The 18,085-nt window shown below is 34.2% G+C and overlaps 1 protein-coding gene across 2 annotated transcripts in view; it reads left to right on the top strand.

Annotated features, from left to right (window-relative positions):
- LOC126972984 (lachesin-like) overlaps window positions 1–18,085 on the top strand; it is a 110,501-nt gene that overhangs the window by 62,039 nt on the left and 30,377 nt on the right. For both annotated transcript variants that reach the window (XM_050820099.1, XM_050820098.1), the window contains exons 4-5: window positions 4,869–5,076; window positions 10,382–10,543. In XM_050820099.1, coding sequence (XP_050676056.1) covers window positions 4,869–5,076; window positions 10,382–10,543 — 370 coding nt within the window. The remainder of the gene's footprint in view (window positions 1–4,868; window positions 5,077–10,381; window positions 10,544–18,085) is intronic.

The raw sequence follows: 18,085 nt of genomic DNA, 5'->3' as shown, positions 1-18,085 counted from the left end.
CCCAATATGCACTCAATTTCATGAGAATCGGTCAAGCCGTTTCGGAGGAGTTCAATGTTTAACACCATGACACGAGAATTTTATATATTAGATATACCCTTTGTGTTATTTTACATTGAAATTAATAAAAACTTACTGATGATATAATGTGATCCCAGTGTCTTTCTTATTTCTAGTAGTATTATTTTTACAAAGTTTTACTACGGAACCCGGCAGTTTAGTTTCAATAAAGGTACCGCCGCCTGCAAGAGGAACAGCGCCAGACCGGCGAAGTGCAAATGTAGAAAGAGTGAACTCAAATAAAGACTCGTTCCTATAAGCGGAGTATTATTTCCAATCCCTGACCCACTCTCGTGTCAAAATGTTGAAATTTTTTACAACTTTTTGAATCGTCTTATCTCAAAAACGGTGGCTCGTATGAAAAAAAGTACTATAACATTTATATTGATAATTTTATGATCTACAATTTTTGTCTGAGATACTTTTACATTAAAACCTGCCGTTTTACTTAAAATCGCAAAAACTAACTTTTTTGATCTTTTACCTCGAGTTAATTTTTATCCATACACGGGAATGATGGGGAACTTAAAAATTTTAAGTACAATTTTACTGATTTTCGGCTTTTTGTGATTTTCTGAACCTTAACTCTTTTTTTGTCTAGATTGACCGGACTAATACTTGTTAGAATTAACGTTGAAGTTATACGTCATATTATGAACATTCTTCATTCTTTTGTTCCGTTTGTAGATACGTGTATTAAAACATATTGTATTGTGCATCGCATAATGCGGTGAGTGTTCTCGGCTTATTGTGCATTGTTTGTTTTTGCTTCCCGGATTTACAATTCCTGATACGTCTGAATACCGAGTAATGTTTGAGTTGCGGCCCTTTCATATGTTGTTTCTTGTGACAGAAGTGATTATTTCTCGAGCTGTTGTTAGACGTTGGATTCAATTACACCTCAAATTGCTGATCTATTCTGTAGGTTTTCTTTTTTGGTGTTAGGCTAGCCTTTGATCTCTTTGAACTTAATTTTTCTGTAAAATTGATTATTTACACCATTTTTCGTTTTGTTAATTACAGTAGAATCTTGATGATGTAAGTATTAGTTTTAACAAAATATTTGCACAAAATACAAGAATATACACTGCAGCTAAAACTATTCTTATACTCATAAACTTATTTTATTATTAAAAATTTAATGACATTTGGCAACTAACAAATTGTATTCGTTACCTGTAAACTTGTGTAAATAGTAGATAATAATAATAATAATAAATAAAAGTAAATTCAATAATAATATACCACCTTTGTTTTACAATTAAATAAACTAAAATTTACAAGGATTATATTAAAAATTACACAGAAAAATAAACGTTTCTTGTGAATACAAATTACTTATGTTCATTTAGTTATTATTTTTATACTGAGCATTTTATGTTGTGCTAATGATTTAGAAACAATTGTTAAATTATATTATAACCATAATATTCTCTCTACTTCTCAGTTGGAAGAGCACCCGCACGCAACGCGTGAGGTCACGGTTTCGAGTCCCGAATTGTTCATAAATTTTGTTTTCAAATTTTATTTGTGTAAGTTAATGTTTGTTCCTGGTGCTAATATTTTGAAATCATAATTTCTAGCAGCTTGTGTCGTCTACTTATATTACACATGCATTAGGAAGCAAATAATGTATAATAATTTAGGTATTGTGAGAATACTAATAATGAAATCATAGTATTGTTGGCTTAGATTAAGGAAGGTTGGTTAGTTGGAGCGCAGCGGAGACCTATCCTTAATCTAAGATTGTTCGTCCTGTCTTTAACTTAATTTAAAAATTATTTGTATAAATAGTAGTTGATCAACGACCGGCAGTACGGCTTTCGCCATGGTCGGTCGACTGGCGATCTTCTGGTATACCTAACACATAGATGGGCGGCGGCTATTGAAAGCAAGGGGGAAGGCCTGGCAGTTGGTCTGGATATAGCGAAGGCCTTTGATCGTGTATGGCACAAGGCGCTCCTCGCAAAACTTCCATCATTTGAGCTTCCCGAGAGCTAATGCAAGTGGACCTCCAGCTTCCTCACTGGGCGCAGCATACAGGTCGTTATCGACGGTTATTGCTCGAATCCCAAACCCGTGAACGCTGGAGTGCCCCAAGACTGTGTGCTATCTCCCACGCTGTTTCTTCTGCATATCAATGATATGTTGGACACCGCCAACATGCATTGCTATGCAGACGACAGCACTGGTGATGCCGTATACACGGGCCATGCAGGTCTCTCTCGGGAAAACGTCGACCAGTGCCGGGAGAAACTTGTGTCTTCTATCGAGTCCTCTCTCGAGAAGGTCGCGGAATGGGGTAAGTTGAACCTTGTCCAATTTAACCCCCAGAAGACTCAAGTTTGCGCGTTTACCACAAAAAACCCCATTTGCCGTATTGCACCGCTCTTCGAGAACACTTCCCTTAAAGCCTCGCCTAGTATCGGAGTACTGGGTCTCGAAATCTCAAGCAATCGCCAATTCCGTGGCCATCTGGAGGGCAAAGCCAAACTGGCTTCAAAGAAACTGGGCGTCATAAATAGAGCACGGCAATACTTCAAGCCGGCCTACATTCTAGCGCTCTACAAAGCGCAGGTCCGGCCTCACATGGAGTATTGCTGTCATCTCTGGTCTGGCGCACCCCAGTATCAGCTCGATCCATTTGACCGCGTGCAACGCAGAGCAGCTCGAATTGTCGGGGAGACGTCGCTTCATTGTGTGTCTTCTACCGCATTTATCACGGGGAGTGTTCCGAAGAGCTGTTCAACCTGATTCCTGCCGTCGAATTTCACCTTCGCACGACACGCCACAAGTTACGATATCATCCCCACCATCTGGATGGGTGGCGAGGAGGTCAAGGAGCTTTCTTCCTCGTACCACGAAGCTGTGGAATGAGCTTCCTTGTGCGGTGTTTCCGGGACGATACGACTTGGGTACCTTCAAGAAAAGCGCTTACACCTTCCTTAAAGGCCGGCAACGCTCTTGTGATTCCTCTGGTGTTGCAGGAGAGTGTGGGCGGCGGTGATCACTTAACACCAGGTGACCCGTACGCTCGTTTGTCCTCCTATTACATAAAAAAAAAAACTAGTAGTAGTAGAATGTAGTATTTGTCTAATTTTTTTTCAATTAAATTATTAAAACTTTCGTGAGACATTGTTAACTTATTTATTAAAATTATCGCGAACCCAACTACACTCACCCTGATGCAGGACCTCCGAATGGTCTGAAAGTAGTCGGTACCCACACCGATAAATCGTAGGTAAAGCCGTGCTTATAAATAAACATCAGGATTTCATATAAATTCTAGCAACAATGATGAAAATGTGATGACAATTAAAAAAATGTAAAGTTGTATTTTGAGTTTAATTTATGAATAATGCTTCTAGTGATACAAGTTCCTTAGAATACCTTTAACAGTAATCACCTTGCTACCTCCAAACTATTATAGTGAAGATTATTACAACAATAGAAACTTGGGACGGTCTCGTCTGCGATCAATAATAACATCTAACCAGAGCATAATAGAACACTGTGTGGCTTGAATTCAATTTCCCATTGACTTAAAGTGAATTCTTAGAAGGTAACCGTGTTTCCGCAAATATTACGGGGTTATTTTATTGTAGGTGGCATTTCTGTTAAGAGATGAGGTGGAAATTAAGTTACATTTATTTATTTTATGAAATACTTCGAAAAAATATTAGATAAGAATACATTATTTGTCGTTATTAAATTATGACATTGCTAAAAACATACCTGGGTGCCGATTTGGTGTTTTTGAAAAAAATTGAAAAATTAATAAGTCTGATACACTTTCTTGGCTATTTGGACATTTTTGTAAGTTTTGATGATAGTATTTGTTGGATTTAGCTTGCGTTTGGTACTTCAAAGAATGATATATTATGATGATTTCCTATTTTTTATATAGTTTTTTGTGGGAGTTCCAAGCCACTACATCGGCCATAATTATTAAGATTCACTGACAGTATCTCCGTTACATTTAGGTCTGAAGCAGTCTTGATAGTTGCCTCAACAAGAGTTGGTCTCAACTGAATAACACAAGCCCATATGTCATAGATTTATAGATACATATAATCACGCCACTTTCTCGTAGGGGTAGACAGAGACCACTAAGTCTTCTTTTCACTTTCTACGATCCTTACATACTTGTTTCGCTTCGTCCACTGTACTTGGTTTAGGGTACTCTTGATCTGGCCTTTTTTCAAGACGTCCCTGATTTGGTCTCGAAACGTCCGCCTAGGTACCCCTTTCAACTCTTTCATTCACACTCGCTTTATACACTTTTTTCTTTCTTTTATATTCTTTTCATCTCAGTATACCTTTCTCTGTTTTTGTCACTACATCTTCTTTCACACCACAACATTTCCTTATCTCACTATTTTTATTATGTTACTCAGCTTAACTCCCAACATATTTCTTAGCACTCTCATGTCAACTACATTTATTCTGCTTTCTTCTGTCTTCTCTTGTTCATTGTCGGAACCAACAGCCCCTCATGCACAGCCAAACGAGCCTTGTTAAACACTTTCTGATAGCTCATAAATGAGTGCCAAGCTCCATTCACCATGTTTCCTACATTCACTCTTCTTCCAATATCACTCTCACACTTTCCATGTGTTGTAAACCTTGTACCCAGATACATAAACTCATTCTTCAATTTGTAATTATCAACCTGTACAATTTGTTCATCTCCAATCACGATATAGCAGTGTATCACTACCTCATCTCTTAAACAATATCAAAGATTTAGGACTTGATAAACTCGAGATTATTTAATACAGCTACTATATCATGGTGGTCGGTTGCAGGTGGCATGGATCCACATCGACCGGCAGATGATCCTCACAATCCACCGGCACGTCATCACAAGGTTGGCTCGCTTCAGCGTCTCCCACGACAACGCCATGACGTGGCTGCTTCACGTGAGCCAGGTGCAGCAGGAGGACCGCGGGTACTACATGTGCCAGGTCAACACCAACCCCATGATCAGCCAGGTCGGGTACCTGCAGGTTGTTGGTGAGTACCACTTATATATTATATTATTGACATCAAAAGATCAGTTGACAATTACATCGAGGTGTGCTAGTTCGCGGAGATACTGATCATTAAAAAATTAGTGAAGCTAAGCTAAATTTACATATTCCGCAAAATGGTCTACTTTTACACATCATTAGAATAATTTAAAACATAAAAGGTTGGCACTTATAACATTATTAAATAATCTTACAAATAAGGCTGTACAACCTGAAAACCATCGGTTAGTCGGCGCTAGGCGGCAATAGTGACGTTCAAAAACCGGGGCCCTTCAAATACTAGATGTTAGCAATTAATTAAGATACTTGCTAGTATTAGATTAAGGATTTGTCTCCGCTGCGTTTCAATTAGTTACCGCACTACCTATATTACATACGCTTCGTGTTATTTTACATTGAAATTAATTAAATTGAAAATACTTACTGATGATATGTGATCCCAGTGTCTTTCTTATATCTTGTAGTATTATTTATACAAAGTTTTACTACGCAACCCGGCATTTTAATTTCAATTATTAGCAGAACATGTGGTACGTTAACGTCACACATTGTTCGGCATTGGCTCGAGTACGCCAACTTGGGAGTAGTATTAGTTGCCGCACTTTGCGACTACTCCTTTGGTATCTAGTTAGAGCGTAGCGGAAACCAATGCTTCATCTCAGTTGCTAATATTTGTTTGGTTTACTGCAAAGCTCTAATATCTCTTAGGATAAATGGAGCCATTAACAACTATAATAGCAATAACACCTTGACTGACAACCCTAGCATAAGACGAGAAAAATATAATAGATTGATATTAGACACGATAGTCAAACAATTTTCTTTGTAACTCACACGTAACAAAGACAAAACGCAATATCAAGTTACAAAATTAAAAGCGGAAAATATTTGGCGAGGGCGAACGAAGCAACAATTCCGCAGGCCACTTAACGTTGTATACGACGATGGCTTTAGCGAACTTCTAAGTGGAAATAAACGTGGATTTTTTGTGAACAAAACGTACATTGCACTTGTTTTTATGTTCCTTTGATTACTTTCCAAGTTAAAGGGAAGACGTCTCGCTACTACAACTTGGTACAATTTTATTGGATTGATAAATTTTCGTGCAATAATTCGTAATAAAAAAGTTTTCACTTTTGTGTTCGACGTTGAAAGTCTAAATTCATAATATACATAATTTTAATAGTACATGTAGGTAACGGAAATGACAGTTAAATGCCAAAAAAATATTTTTTCTTACTGATATTACTACTAATTTAAAGCAACATTAACATTTTCATCGTTTTACAAATAATTTCAATTACAATATATTTTGTGCTACAATAATACTCAAACGTCATACGAGTCAATGCCTTACACGAGTAACTAACAGAAGGTAAATGTAAATTAATACAAAGCTAAAGTTATTATACCGTAAATTAATATAGGCATTTTACAAGCATTTTATAATCGACTATAAAAAAAAAACTTTTAGGATCTGAGTTATTAATTAGTTTCTGGGCAAAATGTCCTTACAAAATTGTCGTATTCGGAACCTTTTTAAAGGAGATAATGCAGAGTGCAGTATAATATTTTTAAAACTTCTGTAGAGTATATCTTAGGGTTTTTTTCAGCTCAAGAATATTACTTACAACTTGACATTACTTTCCATTAAAGTTATTGAGAATTTAATCAATTTAGGCTACAGATTATGCTGCTAAATAGATTTATTTAATATTTATTTAGGAAATTTTACAGAACTTCATGAGTGAGGATTATTTTGAAGATACAAGTATTGTTTAAAACATAATAATGACGGGCAGTAATGCCTTGTGTTATGAAGAAGCTAAGTCCTACAGTTGTGGCGGTTTGAGTTAGCTAATTACTCTTCCACTTTTTTAAGTTTCCACTGCTAGTGAACCTGTTCAGTTGATATTGAAAGAGGGTACAAAATGTGACACTCGCTTACTTGTCATGCGTGTAATAGAAAATATTGTTTTTTTGCAGTCGATAGCGAAGAAGATTTATATATCAAATGAACATCGAAACAGTTAATATTTACACTGACCCCTAGTTGCAGAAAGCATCTTTAAAGTTAATGTTTCACTATAATATCACATGCTATCTTTAACTGACAAAATTAAAAAGAAAGTGACAGTATTATATTATTTAATGAAACATTAACTATAAGGATGCTTTCTGCAAGTAGCGGTGAGCTATTTTAGTTAATTAAAGTTAAAAACATAACATTGATATTTAAAATTATAAAGTAATTATTTTTAGCGAAACAACTTGAATCACGGATTTGACAGCGTCAAAGAAATTCAACAAGAAACTTCTACGATTGTTCAGCTTTTGAACTGTGTCCCGGAAGACTCAACTTTTAAGTTTTTGTTACGTTCGAGTTAAAGAGACGAAAAACCGTACGCAGGGGAAAAGTTCGTGAAGTTTCAAATTTTAAATTCATATTCAGAGTTCTCGTACTATATTGCATACGATTGAATTTTAGAATTTTATGCTTGTCTGGATGTAATAAAGTGCATATATATTATGCACTTATTTGATATAAACTTTGTTGAAGTTTTTTGAAATATATTTTCCAATGGTTAGGTACCATTCGGATTTTGAAGTATATTTCACGACGGATTGGTGATTAATATTCTATCTATATTTCTATCTTTACTTTTTTATTCTTTTAAGTCAATTTTAAATCTAATTTTTTAACAGATTTTTAATAATGTACGTTTATAAATGCATGCATGTATTTAGAATTTTTTTAATACGTTTTTAAACCAAACAGAATTATAAAACACACAATATAACAATGGTTTTTATTTAAGGCTTAACAATTACATTTACATATTACATATTATGTTGTAATTGAAATGATCTGTAAATCTTGATATAAAAGAGTGGCAATGAGTTTCTTGCTACTTCTTCTCATTAGCTCAACCCTTTACGAAGTTGCGGTAGATTCAATAAGACATTGACATTCATAAGTGTCATTTCCGTGACCTACTTGAAGAAACTGATTTTGATTTGATTTTTAATGTTTTATTCAAAGATTATTTAAGCACATATAATATCGGCAATCTGTGGATTATATACAATATCTAGACAATGTATGTATGTATTAACGTTACGGTGCATTACAATATATTTCAGTATATAATATACTTGATTGTATAGACACTTACTTGCAGGTCCACCGGCAGTATATGGAAAGTATTATTTTTGTATATGATTGAATCGGGTCTATTTTTGTATATTTTATTATTATTTATTTATTTTTTATGACGACCTGTATAGCCGAGTGGTTAGCGATCCTACCTACTAAGCTAGAGGTCCCGGGATCGAATCCCGGTAGGTGCAAGCATTTATATGATGAATATGGATGTTTGTTTCCGAGTCATGGATGTTTAAATGTATTTATGTATGTTTATATGTATTTATGTATGTTTATATGAATTTATGTATGTTTCAGTTAGTATATTGTATTAAATATATCATTGTCTTGTAACATATAACACAGGCTATATATTATATGCTTAACTTGGGACAAGATAATTTGTGTAAAAAGTGTGTCAATATTATTATTATTATTATTAAATAAACTGCATTCAACCTAATGTGATAACTTCATTTCGATTTTTAACTGACACAAAGTCGCGGGTTCGAGTCCCGCATCGCTTGTAATATTTTTGTTTTTAAATTTAATTTGTCTAATCTATTAATAACTTAAACATCAATGATATTGCATTAAGTAGAAATGATCATTGATAAGTAACACCTATTATTATCAATATTTAGATTATTAGAGTACTAACAAACATATTAATTTAAAAATTAATTAATTGCATAAGCATCATTTCTATGTAACTAGCATTGAATACCACTAAGTCTTACATAGTAAGATGTGGATAACGTAGGTAACAATTTTATTTGACTTATATGTTATTTCTTTATGCAACTAGCTTGGTGTCGCAGGCTCGCAGCCTGTAGGTATTGTAATCCGTTACCTTACGCATTAATGCAATGCTATAATTTTGATAATGACTGTATTACTACGTTATTGTTTTCTCCATGATTAGTATTGAACAATTTAATTGTGATTAATGTGCTAGTATTATGTCACAATAATACTTATATTGCAAAATAATATTGTTATACCTTCTTAAAAATAATTTAAGTAGGTACATAATCTAAAACTTGTATGACCATAAAGTCAGCGAGATGTTTTTGTATTTTAATACCTACCTATTTCATTATCTTGTTTATTAAGTTTATATTGTTTTATATCTAAATATTTTAAAAAGGCGTAATTAGTCTATGTAAAATAATTGTCTTTAAGTGATTATGTACAGTATCCATTGTATTAGATTTAAAGCTTATGGTAAATAAAGACCTTTATAAACTAAACTAACTATGCACTAAGTTACTTTATAAGTTGTAGTTGTTTTCTTTTCCTAATAAAAAAAAATGTTAATTTCAAGTACAGGCACCTGAAGTATCGCTGATCTAAGGACGAGGAATTGTATCCTTTCGTGATACAATATTTACTAGTACGAAACGAAAGGGTTAATCAGTTTAATGACAGTCACTAAGTTACCTATAATAATGAAAGTTAACTTTGAATAATAATTGGTGTATTGTGTTTAGTTAATTGTATTGATTGAGAAGGTGTATAATGGTTAAATAAAGATTATTATTATTATTGAAAGTCATAATAGGCATTTATTTTCTCAAAATTGATTCCTTTAGAATTCTTTTTGATATCATTTCTTATACTACTAGATACTACTACCGCTTCGGAAACAAATGGCGCTCTGAGAGAGAAGAAGCGGCGCAAGAAACTCTCCCAGCATTATTTTTTTGCGCTCTTTTCAATAAAAAATATACAATATTGTACAGTCATTTCTATCGCTATAAAATAATCACAATCTAATCTACTCTAGATATTCAGCAGTGGAGTAATAGGATTTAAGACAGAGCCATTTTTTTATATAACATTATTTTTTTTTATAGATAATGCCTGAACAGTGGCTGGGACTTTATTATAGAAGTGTATACATTTACCCTTAAAGCTGTTATGTATCTTATTAGTTACAAGCAATCCCTTATTTCTAGTGTTATAATAATGAAAATCACTATTAAGAGCAAAAAGGTGACGATTTTTGTGAACTTATATTAAATTTTCATAAATGTACTGACAATGTCAACAGTCATAATATTTATTTCTTTAAATTTTTCTTTGAGAGACTGTTATTAAAATTACTAGACTATTATTAAAATAACTCATCCTCGTGCAGTTCCACCCAACATACTTGATGAGGAGAGCACCCAATCAGCAGTGGCTGTGAGAGAGAATCAGAACATTAGTTTGGTGTGCAAAGCTGACGGGTTTCCGACGCCGAAGATAATGTGGCGACGTGAAGATGGACAGGCTATTTCGGTGGAGAGGAGAAAAAAAGGTAAATTGATTAATGTCATATCTATTTTAACCGACATCAAAAAGGACGAGGTTTTCCTTTTGTCTCTATGTTTTTATAATATGTTTGTTGTCTTATATTTCCGCCGTTCATACTTGAAAAATTTAAAGATTGAATTCTCAGATTGGTCCCATTGTAAAAAAATATGAAATTATGATATGAATATTTTTTCAAGAAACATATAATATTGTTTTTTTTTATTTCAATTAAAAAAGCCACAAATGAACATCATGAATCAATTTAAATGGAATAAAAAAAATTATACTGAACCGAGCTGGTGATGAAGCTGGTATCTAAGCATCGGAACTGTTTAATAGAACCGTATTGTACTAGGTACACAAACGGTGTTAAGGATTTGCACGTCCACGTGTTGTCATGTATATTTATTTATAATATCAAGGAACAAAAGTATAAAATAAACATAAAAACCAAAAATATAACGGATTTAACAAAGTTTAACTAATAACTTAAGAATAGGTAAGTGAAAGTTATAATAACATTCCTCTTGTTTTTTGTTGAAAGAAATATAAATTTCTTTAACAGGTTCCGAAAATACAAAATATTAAAAGAAATTTTGAATGACGTAAGTGTTGTAAAGATGACTGTAACATAAATAATTTCAAAATAAACGAAATTATGCTTTGCTAATGGCGCCATAGTTTCTGTCAGTTTTCAGGTATCTTTTTTGTAAAATGGAATTTAAAAACCCCAACAAAAAAATATAATATTTGATGTAACAGGAAAGTATTTCAAAACAGGTACTTATCACCAAAATTAGCCGGGAAATGTAATTTGAAGTAAGAGATATTGTAACCAACGAAATAAGTAAGTACATTAGTACATTATAAAAATTGATTACATCTTTTTTAAAATACTAATTTGCTATGGAGGCGTTATCGCTACTTATTCTAAGTTATCGTGTAACCAAAGATATACTAGTATACTTTTTTGCTCTAAATAGTTATTTACATTTTTATAACTGATAGGCTTCATAATAAGGGTAAATGTATACACTTTTATAATAAAGTCCCAGCCTCTGTTCAGGCATTATCTATAAATAAATTTAAATGTTTTATTAAAAAATGGCTCTGTCGTAAATCCTACTACTCCATAGCTGAATATCTAAGTCTAATCTATCAGACAGCCTGGGATTATGATTATTTTATTAAAAACAGCGCAAAAAAGAATGCTAGGAGACTTCCTTGCGCCACTTCTCCTCTCTCAGTATTAGAATTGACATCAAAAATAATTCTAAAGGAATCAATTGTGAGAAAATAAATGCCTTTTATGCGTTTTAACAAAAAAAAATATTTTAATTTAACAGGAACGTATTTTAAGATAAGACTTTTTTAAGATACCAATTTGGTATGGAGGCGTTATCGCAACTTAGAATATCGTGTAACCAAAGTCTATGTTAGAAAATTAATTGAAGTATGCGTTACTTTGCAAAAATCCATAAATATCGAAATATTATTAAGTCTTGTGCCAGAGTTTGGCGATTCAACATCTCATGAGGATGCCTCGTGTAGAGGCGAAACAGGTGTCGAATTGTTTGAAGACAAATATTGGCGGAATTAACACTATGGAAAAATCAAAACATTTGGATAAAGTCTATATTGAAAGACACAAAACATGAGTCGAGTACTCGAAACAACATAAACATTAACGATAATTAATTTATAACGAGACACTCGACGCTAATTGCGTGCGCCACGCCGCGGACAGAGCTCTTCACGTCAGGCACTGGACGGTCGCTTGTCGTTCTCACTTCGGTCATCACGGGAATGTTTTAATATCCCAACAGGTTCTGAAATCCGTACGTGTTAAACCCTTTTGTACGTCGAGTGTTTGTTTACCGAAAAAAATCTAATAAGCCACGCTTTGCGGGTGTAAATACAAAGCATTCTCGAATTGTTGGTGAAATTTAATTAAAAAACAATTGAGATTGTTTAAGGTAGGCCACTAATTAAAATTGAAGTTACGCTTTTATTAAATACATTTAAAGTTATGTATGCAAAAAATTTGCAAATAAAATGCTGATATAAACTATAGTGCATGTTTGTGTATCTGAAAAAGACCTAAAGAAAAGTAAAGAGGTATGTATAAATGTCTACAGTCGCAGGTTTACACGGATTATTAGCATTAGCATCAGTAAGCCTTGGACAAGCATGTGTTGCATCACCTCATTGCTAAACCTATTTACTGTAAAGTATCAAATCAATCAAAGAAAATCAAAAATATTTAATTTCATATAAACCATATTACACTTGAAATGTGTTACTTTTTTTTCATACAGCTCATTCGTAAGGCAAATATATATAGGCTTCTTAGAGAAGAAGAACGAGAAAGAAACTCTAAGGCTGCTCTTTTCAAAACAGATTTGGTATTACAAATTCTTATTTTTAATGAAAGTGAATAACAGTAACGAGACTAAAATTATTTTAATTGACATAAATATATATATTATGACAATATTACCAAAACCACCAAAACACGACTTGTAAGGGCTCTCATATTCCCCATATTCCTATATGCTGCTGAGACATGGACCCTACGAGAAAGTGAGAAGAAAAAGATCAACGCTCTTGAGTTGTGGTGCTGGAGAAGAATGCTCGGTATATCGTGGACGGAATTCCGAACCAATGAGTCCATTCTTTGGGAGCTCGGCATCAAACAGAGACCGTCTGCTACCGTACAAGCTCGCATTCTCACTTTCTTTGGGAATGTTTCGAGACGTGAAAGCGGCTCCATAGAACGCTTAATAGTGCAGGCTAAAGTCAAGGGCCCTAGACAACGAGACAGGTCCCCGATGAGGTGGATGGACCAAGTGAGGCAAGCTGTCGACGCTACTCTGCATGAATGCACGAGAAGAGCGGCAGTTTGCGACGAGTGGCGTCCCATTGTGAAACAGGCCACTAACCTGGACCACTCTGACAAGAGTGTAACGCCGAAGAAAATTATGACAATAAACAGAACGTTATGAGGCGGTTAGATATAACATTATGTCGAGGAATACGGTGAAACAGAAATCTTCTAGTGTCAGTTATCCGATGGATTCAGAGAAAAAACTTCGGATAAGTCAAGTATCTCTTCAGTATTTTGCCCTTACCTGGGAGGAATCTTATCGGCTTATACCATAACAATCAACTGTCCGGAAATAATGTGGTGTCGCAAAAGTTGCCGTAAAATGAGTAACGTCATTTCTAGAAAGACGCTTTAGTATGATAATAAGGAACGATACGAGCAGGACGTTCAGTTCATGGTAATTGATACACCCTGCTCATTACAATGAAGTTTTCAAATTTAATTTGTGTAAGAAGATTGAAACTGAATGTCCAAGTTTACTTCATATACTTAATGCCTATTAGTATTAGTCTGTCCATAATGATTATAGTTTAATAATTTTTAATGCCATGACTATAGTAGTCATGGCATTAAAAATTATATGTAATAGAATGTAAGAAGAGAAAATGCGGTAGAAATTAGACTTGGTAATTTGCGAGCGATGTGGAACTCATAGTTATGAAAGTTATTGGGTAAAAACTATTTAGGCGTAAAATAGATGAACTGAAAACTATTAATTGCAATGTTATGTTGATTAACGGCCGTTCCCAATATTCAGTCTATCTCTTGAGATAGAAATCGTAACTATCGTCGACTTATCTCTACCAATAAACTTATCGACGGTAACTCACCTTATCCGTACACGATGTCTGTCAATAGGAGGACGTATAGCTTACCAGCGATAGAAGTTTGTAAGGAAATTGCAATTCACGCGTCCCAATATAAGGCGATAAGAATTACTTATCGGGTATATTGGGGCAGCTTCGGATTCTTGACAGTTAATTACTGACAATAGAAGGTAGTAACTTATCTATATCTGTAGATAGTATATTAAGAACGGCCGTTACATAACTATATAAGCAGGGGGTGTAAATTTCTGTCCAACCGTTTGGGAGATAGACGTGATGTTTATAATATGTGCAACTACATAACGACAGATGAATAAGAATTGATGTTTTAAATAATTTACTTGATTTTTCTAAGAGCTACATCGTAATAATAAAATAAAATAAAATAAATATGTTAGATACCCTTATAAAGCTCTGAATAAAAATATATATAATAAATATTATCGTCAAAATTATCATGAAACTAAACAATTGAATTAATATTTTATCATAATATACAAAAGGGTTTATTTTCAATACACGCATTAATTAATTAGTGCGCTAAATGTGCAAGTTATTGAACAGTAGAAGCCTTATAAAAGTATGAAAGCTTCAGGAAATTTATTTAGGAAATGCTCTGTTATCGAGAAATTTTAATTAAGAGAAGCTTTATGTATTTTCCTCAGAGTTTATGACGTTAGCTACTATAAACATCGCTTTCATATATTTTTTTGTTTAAATTACTATTAATAATAATAATAATATAAAGTAATATGCTATTTGGCAATAATACGAAAAAAAATGTTAAAAATACTTGGGAACAGGTATCGATGGGTAGGATTAACTACATGGGGCACACTAAAAGTTTTGCACTTCTAGCTAATCGGAAGTATTTGAATTTCGAATATTATATTTTTTGAAATTTTGCAACCTTCTTAGTAATAAAAAAAAACACACTGGCGGGAAATCATTTGCCAATTGTTTTTTTATCACACATCAAAGTTCTACGTACGCAACGAAAATGGAATTAAGTCGAAAAGATTTTTTATGATTTTAAAAGTTCGAGAGAGAGAGCGATCTTGCGGAGAGAGATCTCCGCAAGATTGTGCCGCTCTTCTTCAAAACGCATTTGGGAGAGAAGCACCTTGCTTTAGCACCGTGAGGCAGTGGTTTGCTGAATTTAAGAGAGGTCTGGTTTCTTTACATGACGAATTTCGTGAAGGGTGGCCTTCAACTGCCGTCAACGAAAATAATATGGCTAATTGAAGAAAACCCGCGGATTACCTATGGGACAATTCGAGAACTATAAGGGCTTATTATGTATGAGCCAAATTCAGAAAATTTTACACGAAGAATTGAAACTTCGGAAACTTTGTTGTTGTTGGATCCCTCATGAACTGACAGCGGAGCAGAAGCGGGCTCGCGTGGAATCTTGTGACTGGGTGTTTGAAAATGAGAACAGGCCAACAAAAGTGAGGCAGGCGAGAAACATTATTAAAAAATGATCTGCAAAATTCCACTTGAAGATCAAAAGAGTAATAAAAAAGTATGCCGAGTGGTATTCTACTATTTGTTTAGTCAGGTTGTTAAAAAATGTTCGCGAAAGACGACCAAAAATCCGCGTTCTCCTGCATCATGACAACGCTTCTTCACACACGGCCAACAAAACTAAGTCATTTTTAGTTTCCGAAAAAGTACAACTCGTCACCCATCCTGCACATAGCCCTGACCTAGCACCCTGTGATTTATGTATTTTTCCCAAAATCAAAGATTTGATGAGAGGTTTCATTTTTACCAATTCCGAAGATGCAGTGATAGCGTTCAATCAGCACGTAGTAAACATGCCTTCGGTGGTTCTCCTCTTAAAAATAGTTCGATCGCATGAAAAAATGTTTAAAATATAAAGCATATTGAAAAGCAATAAACATAATATTTTGGTTACATCATTTTATTTTTTTAAGTAACGCAAAACTTTTAGTGTGACCTACGTATCTTAAAAATAATAAAGTATATTTGTGTAATTTTACCTTACCTTATTTTTTATACCATTGCAATAAGCGTTAAATCTAAACTCAACTAAATGCTCAGTATTATATCTTATAACCCAGCTTACACTTAAGCGGTGTCATACAGCATGTGTTCTTTTATATTTTTGCCAAAGTGTTTTTGCCAAAAACATTTTTTTGATGAATATAAGGGACGAGACGAGCAGGACGTTCAGTTGATAGTAATTGATAAGCCCTGCTAAGTACAATGCAGTGCCGCTCAGGATTCTTGAAAAACACAAAAATTCTGAGCGGCAATACAAGTGCCCTCGTGATCTTGAGACATAAGATGATAACTCTCATCTTTAGTTTTGTTTTGCACTTTTGGCGGTTGGTAGCATTGCGGGAGCTCCACCACAGTTGTCTGGGTCACAGTTTTGAGTAAATCAGTCTATCGCGTCGGTGAGCGTCTTTGAGAGACGCGGCAAGTTTTTTCAATGTAAGCAATTCGCCCCGTGCATGGTAACCATATAACTACATGGTTGTGAATTGCAGCGGCGTCAAAACTGTCAATGTTTGTGGCAGGAGCGGCCTTTTTCCATTTTTTATTGGGCGCGACAAGTTTTTTGTCGTCGTCGTCTTCAGTCAATCCTGCGGTTGAAATTACGCCATTCTTTTCTTTGCTGATGCGGGTTACTGTGCATGTCCAATGCCATCTGCAACTCTATCACATACTTTCTCCATGCGTAATAGCGGCCCACCATTTTGGTTCTCTCGCTCAAAATATTCACGTAAGTGAATTACAAACTCACGACTTTGACTGTTCAAAACAGTATTCTTCGTTCTCTTTGGCATTATTTCAACAAGAAACTAACATTAATAACAAAAAATTTAAAGCAATAGTAATAAGAACAAAGTAATGAGTTACGAAAAACACGTCGCGTTTTACACTCACCTGGCCCTGGCATTTCATTGTAATTCACATATTATTTTCATGTTAAATGTCCTCAGAAGGTAGGTTCCCAATTAATTTCATCAAATGAACCACCAATTGACAATCAAGTCTTGAAGAACAGCCTGTTAATGAAGCATTGCAACTTGATTGACGATATAGATAAATTTCGATAATAAGCCACTACCGACACTAACAACTCAGCTATCCAATTATCACGGTATATTGACTAATTCGCAACGATTTCCGCACCGTAGTTCACCGCAAACCGCAAAGCTCACATATTTGCGAAGAATCGACACAAATAACCCGTCACCTGTTTTTAGACACTAATTACTAAGCCACGCTCGAGCTCACTTCCATCTAACCAATAAATTTATGTTAAATGGGAATGTTAGTTCATAATTTATATCGGTATTCATTAATAATTGGAATATTAATGATTAATATTTGTTACTAATCTCATAATTGGAGATCTTTAGATTATGAATTATATGAAAATACTTCTCATAATCGACCAACTCATCAGAAACACGATGTAATTCATTTCAAATTTATTTATTTATTTATTGTTAAATCTAAACTCAACTAAATGCTCAGTATTATATCTTATAACCCAGCTTACACTTAAGCGGTGTCATACAGCATGTGTTCTTTTATATTTTTGCCAAAGTGTTTTTGCCAAAAACATTTTTTTGATGAATATAAGGGACGAAACGAGCAGGACGTTCAGTTGATAGTAATTGATAAGCCCTGCTAAGTACAATGCAGTGCCGCTCAGGATTCTTGAAAAACACAAAAATTCTGAGCGGCAATACAAGTGCCCTCGTGATCTTGAGACATAAGATGATAACTCTCATTTGCCCAGTAATTTCACTAGCTAGGGCGCCCTTCAGACCGAAACTCTATAATGCTT

The sequence above is a fragment of the Leptidea sinapis genome, chromosome 28, assembly GCF_905404315.1.
Source record: "Leptidea sinapis chromosome 28, ilLepSina1.1, whole genome shotgun sequence".
Classification (NCBI taxonomy): domain Eukaryota; kingdom Metazoa; phylum Arthropoda; class Insecta; order Lepidoptera; family Pieridae; genus Leptidea; species Leptidea sinapis.
Note: the sequence above shows the minus strand (reverse complement) of the source record. Positions and strands in the feature narration are given on the sequence as shown.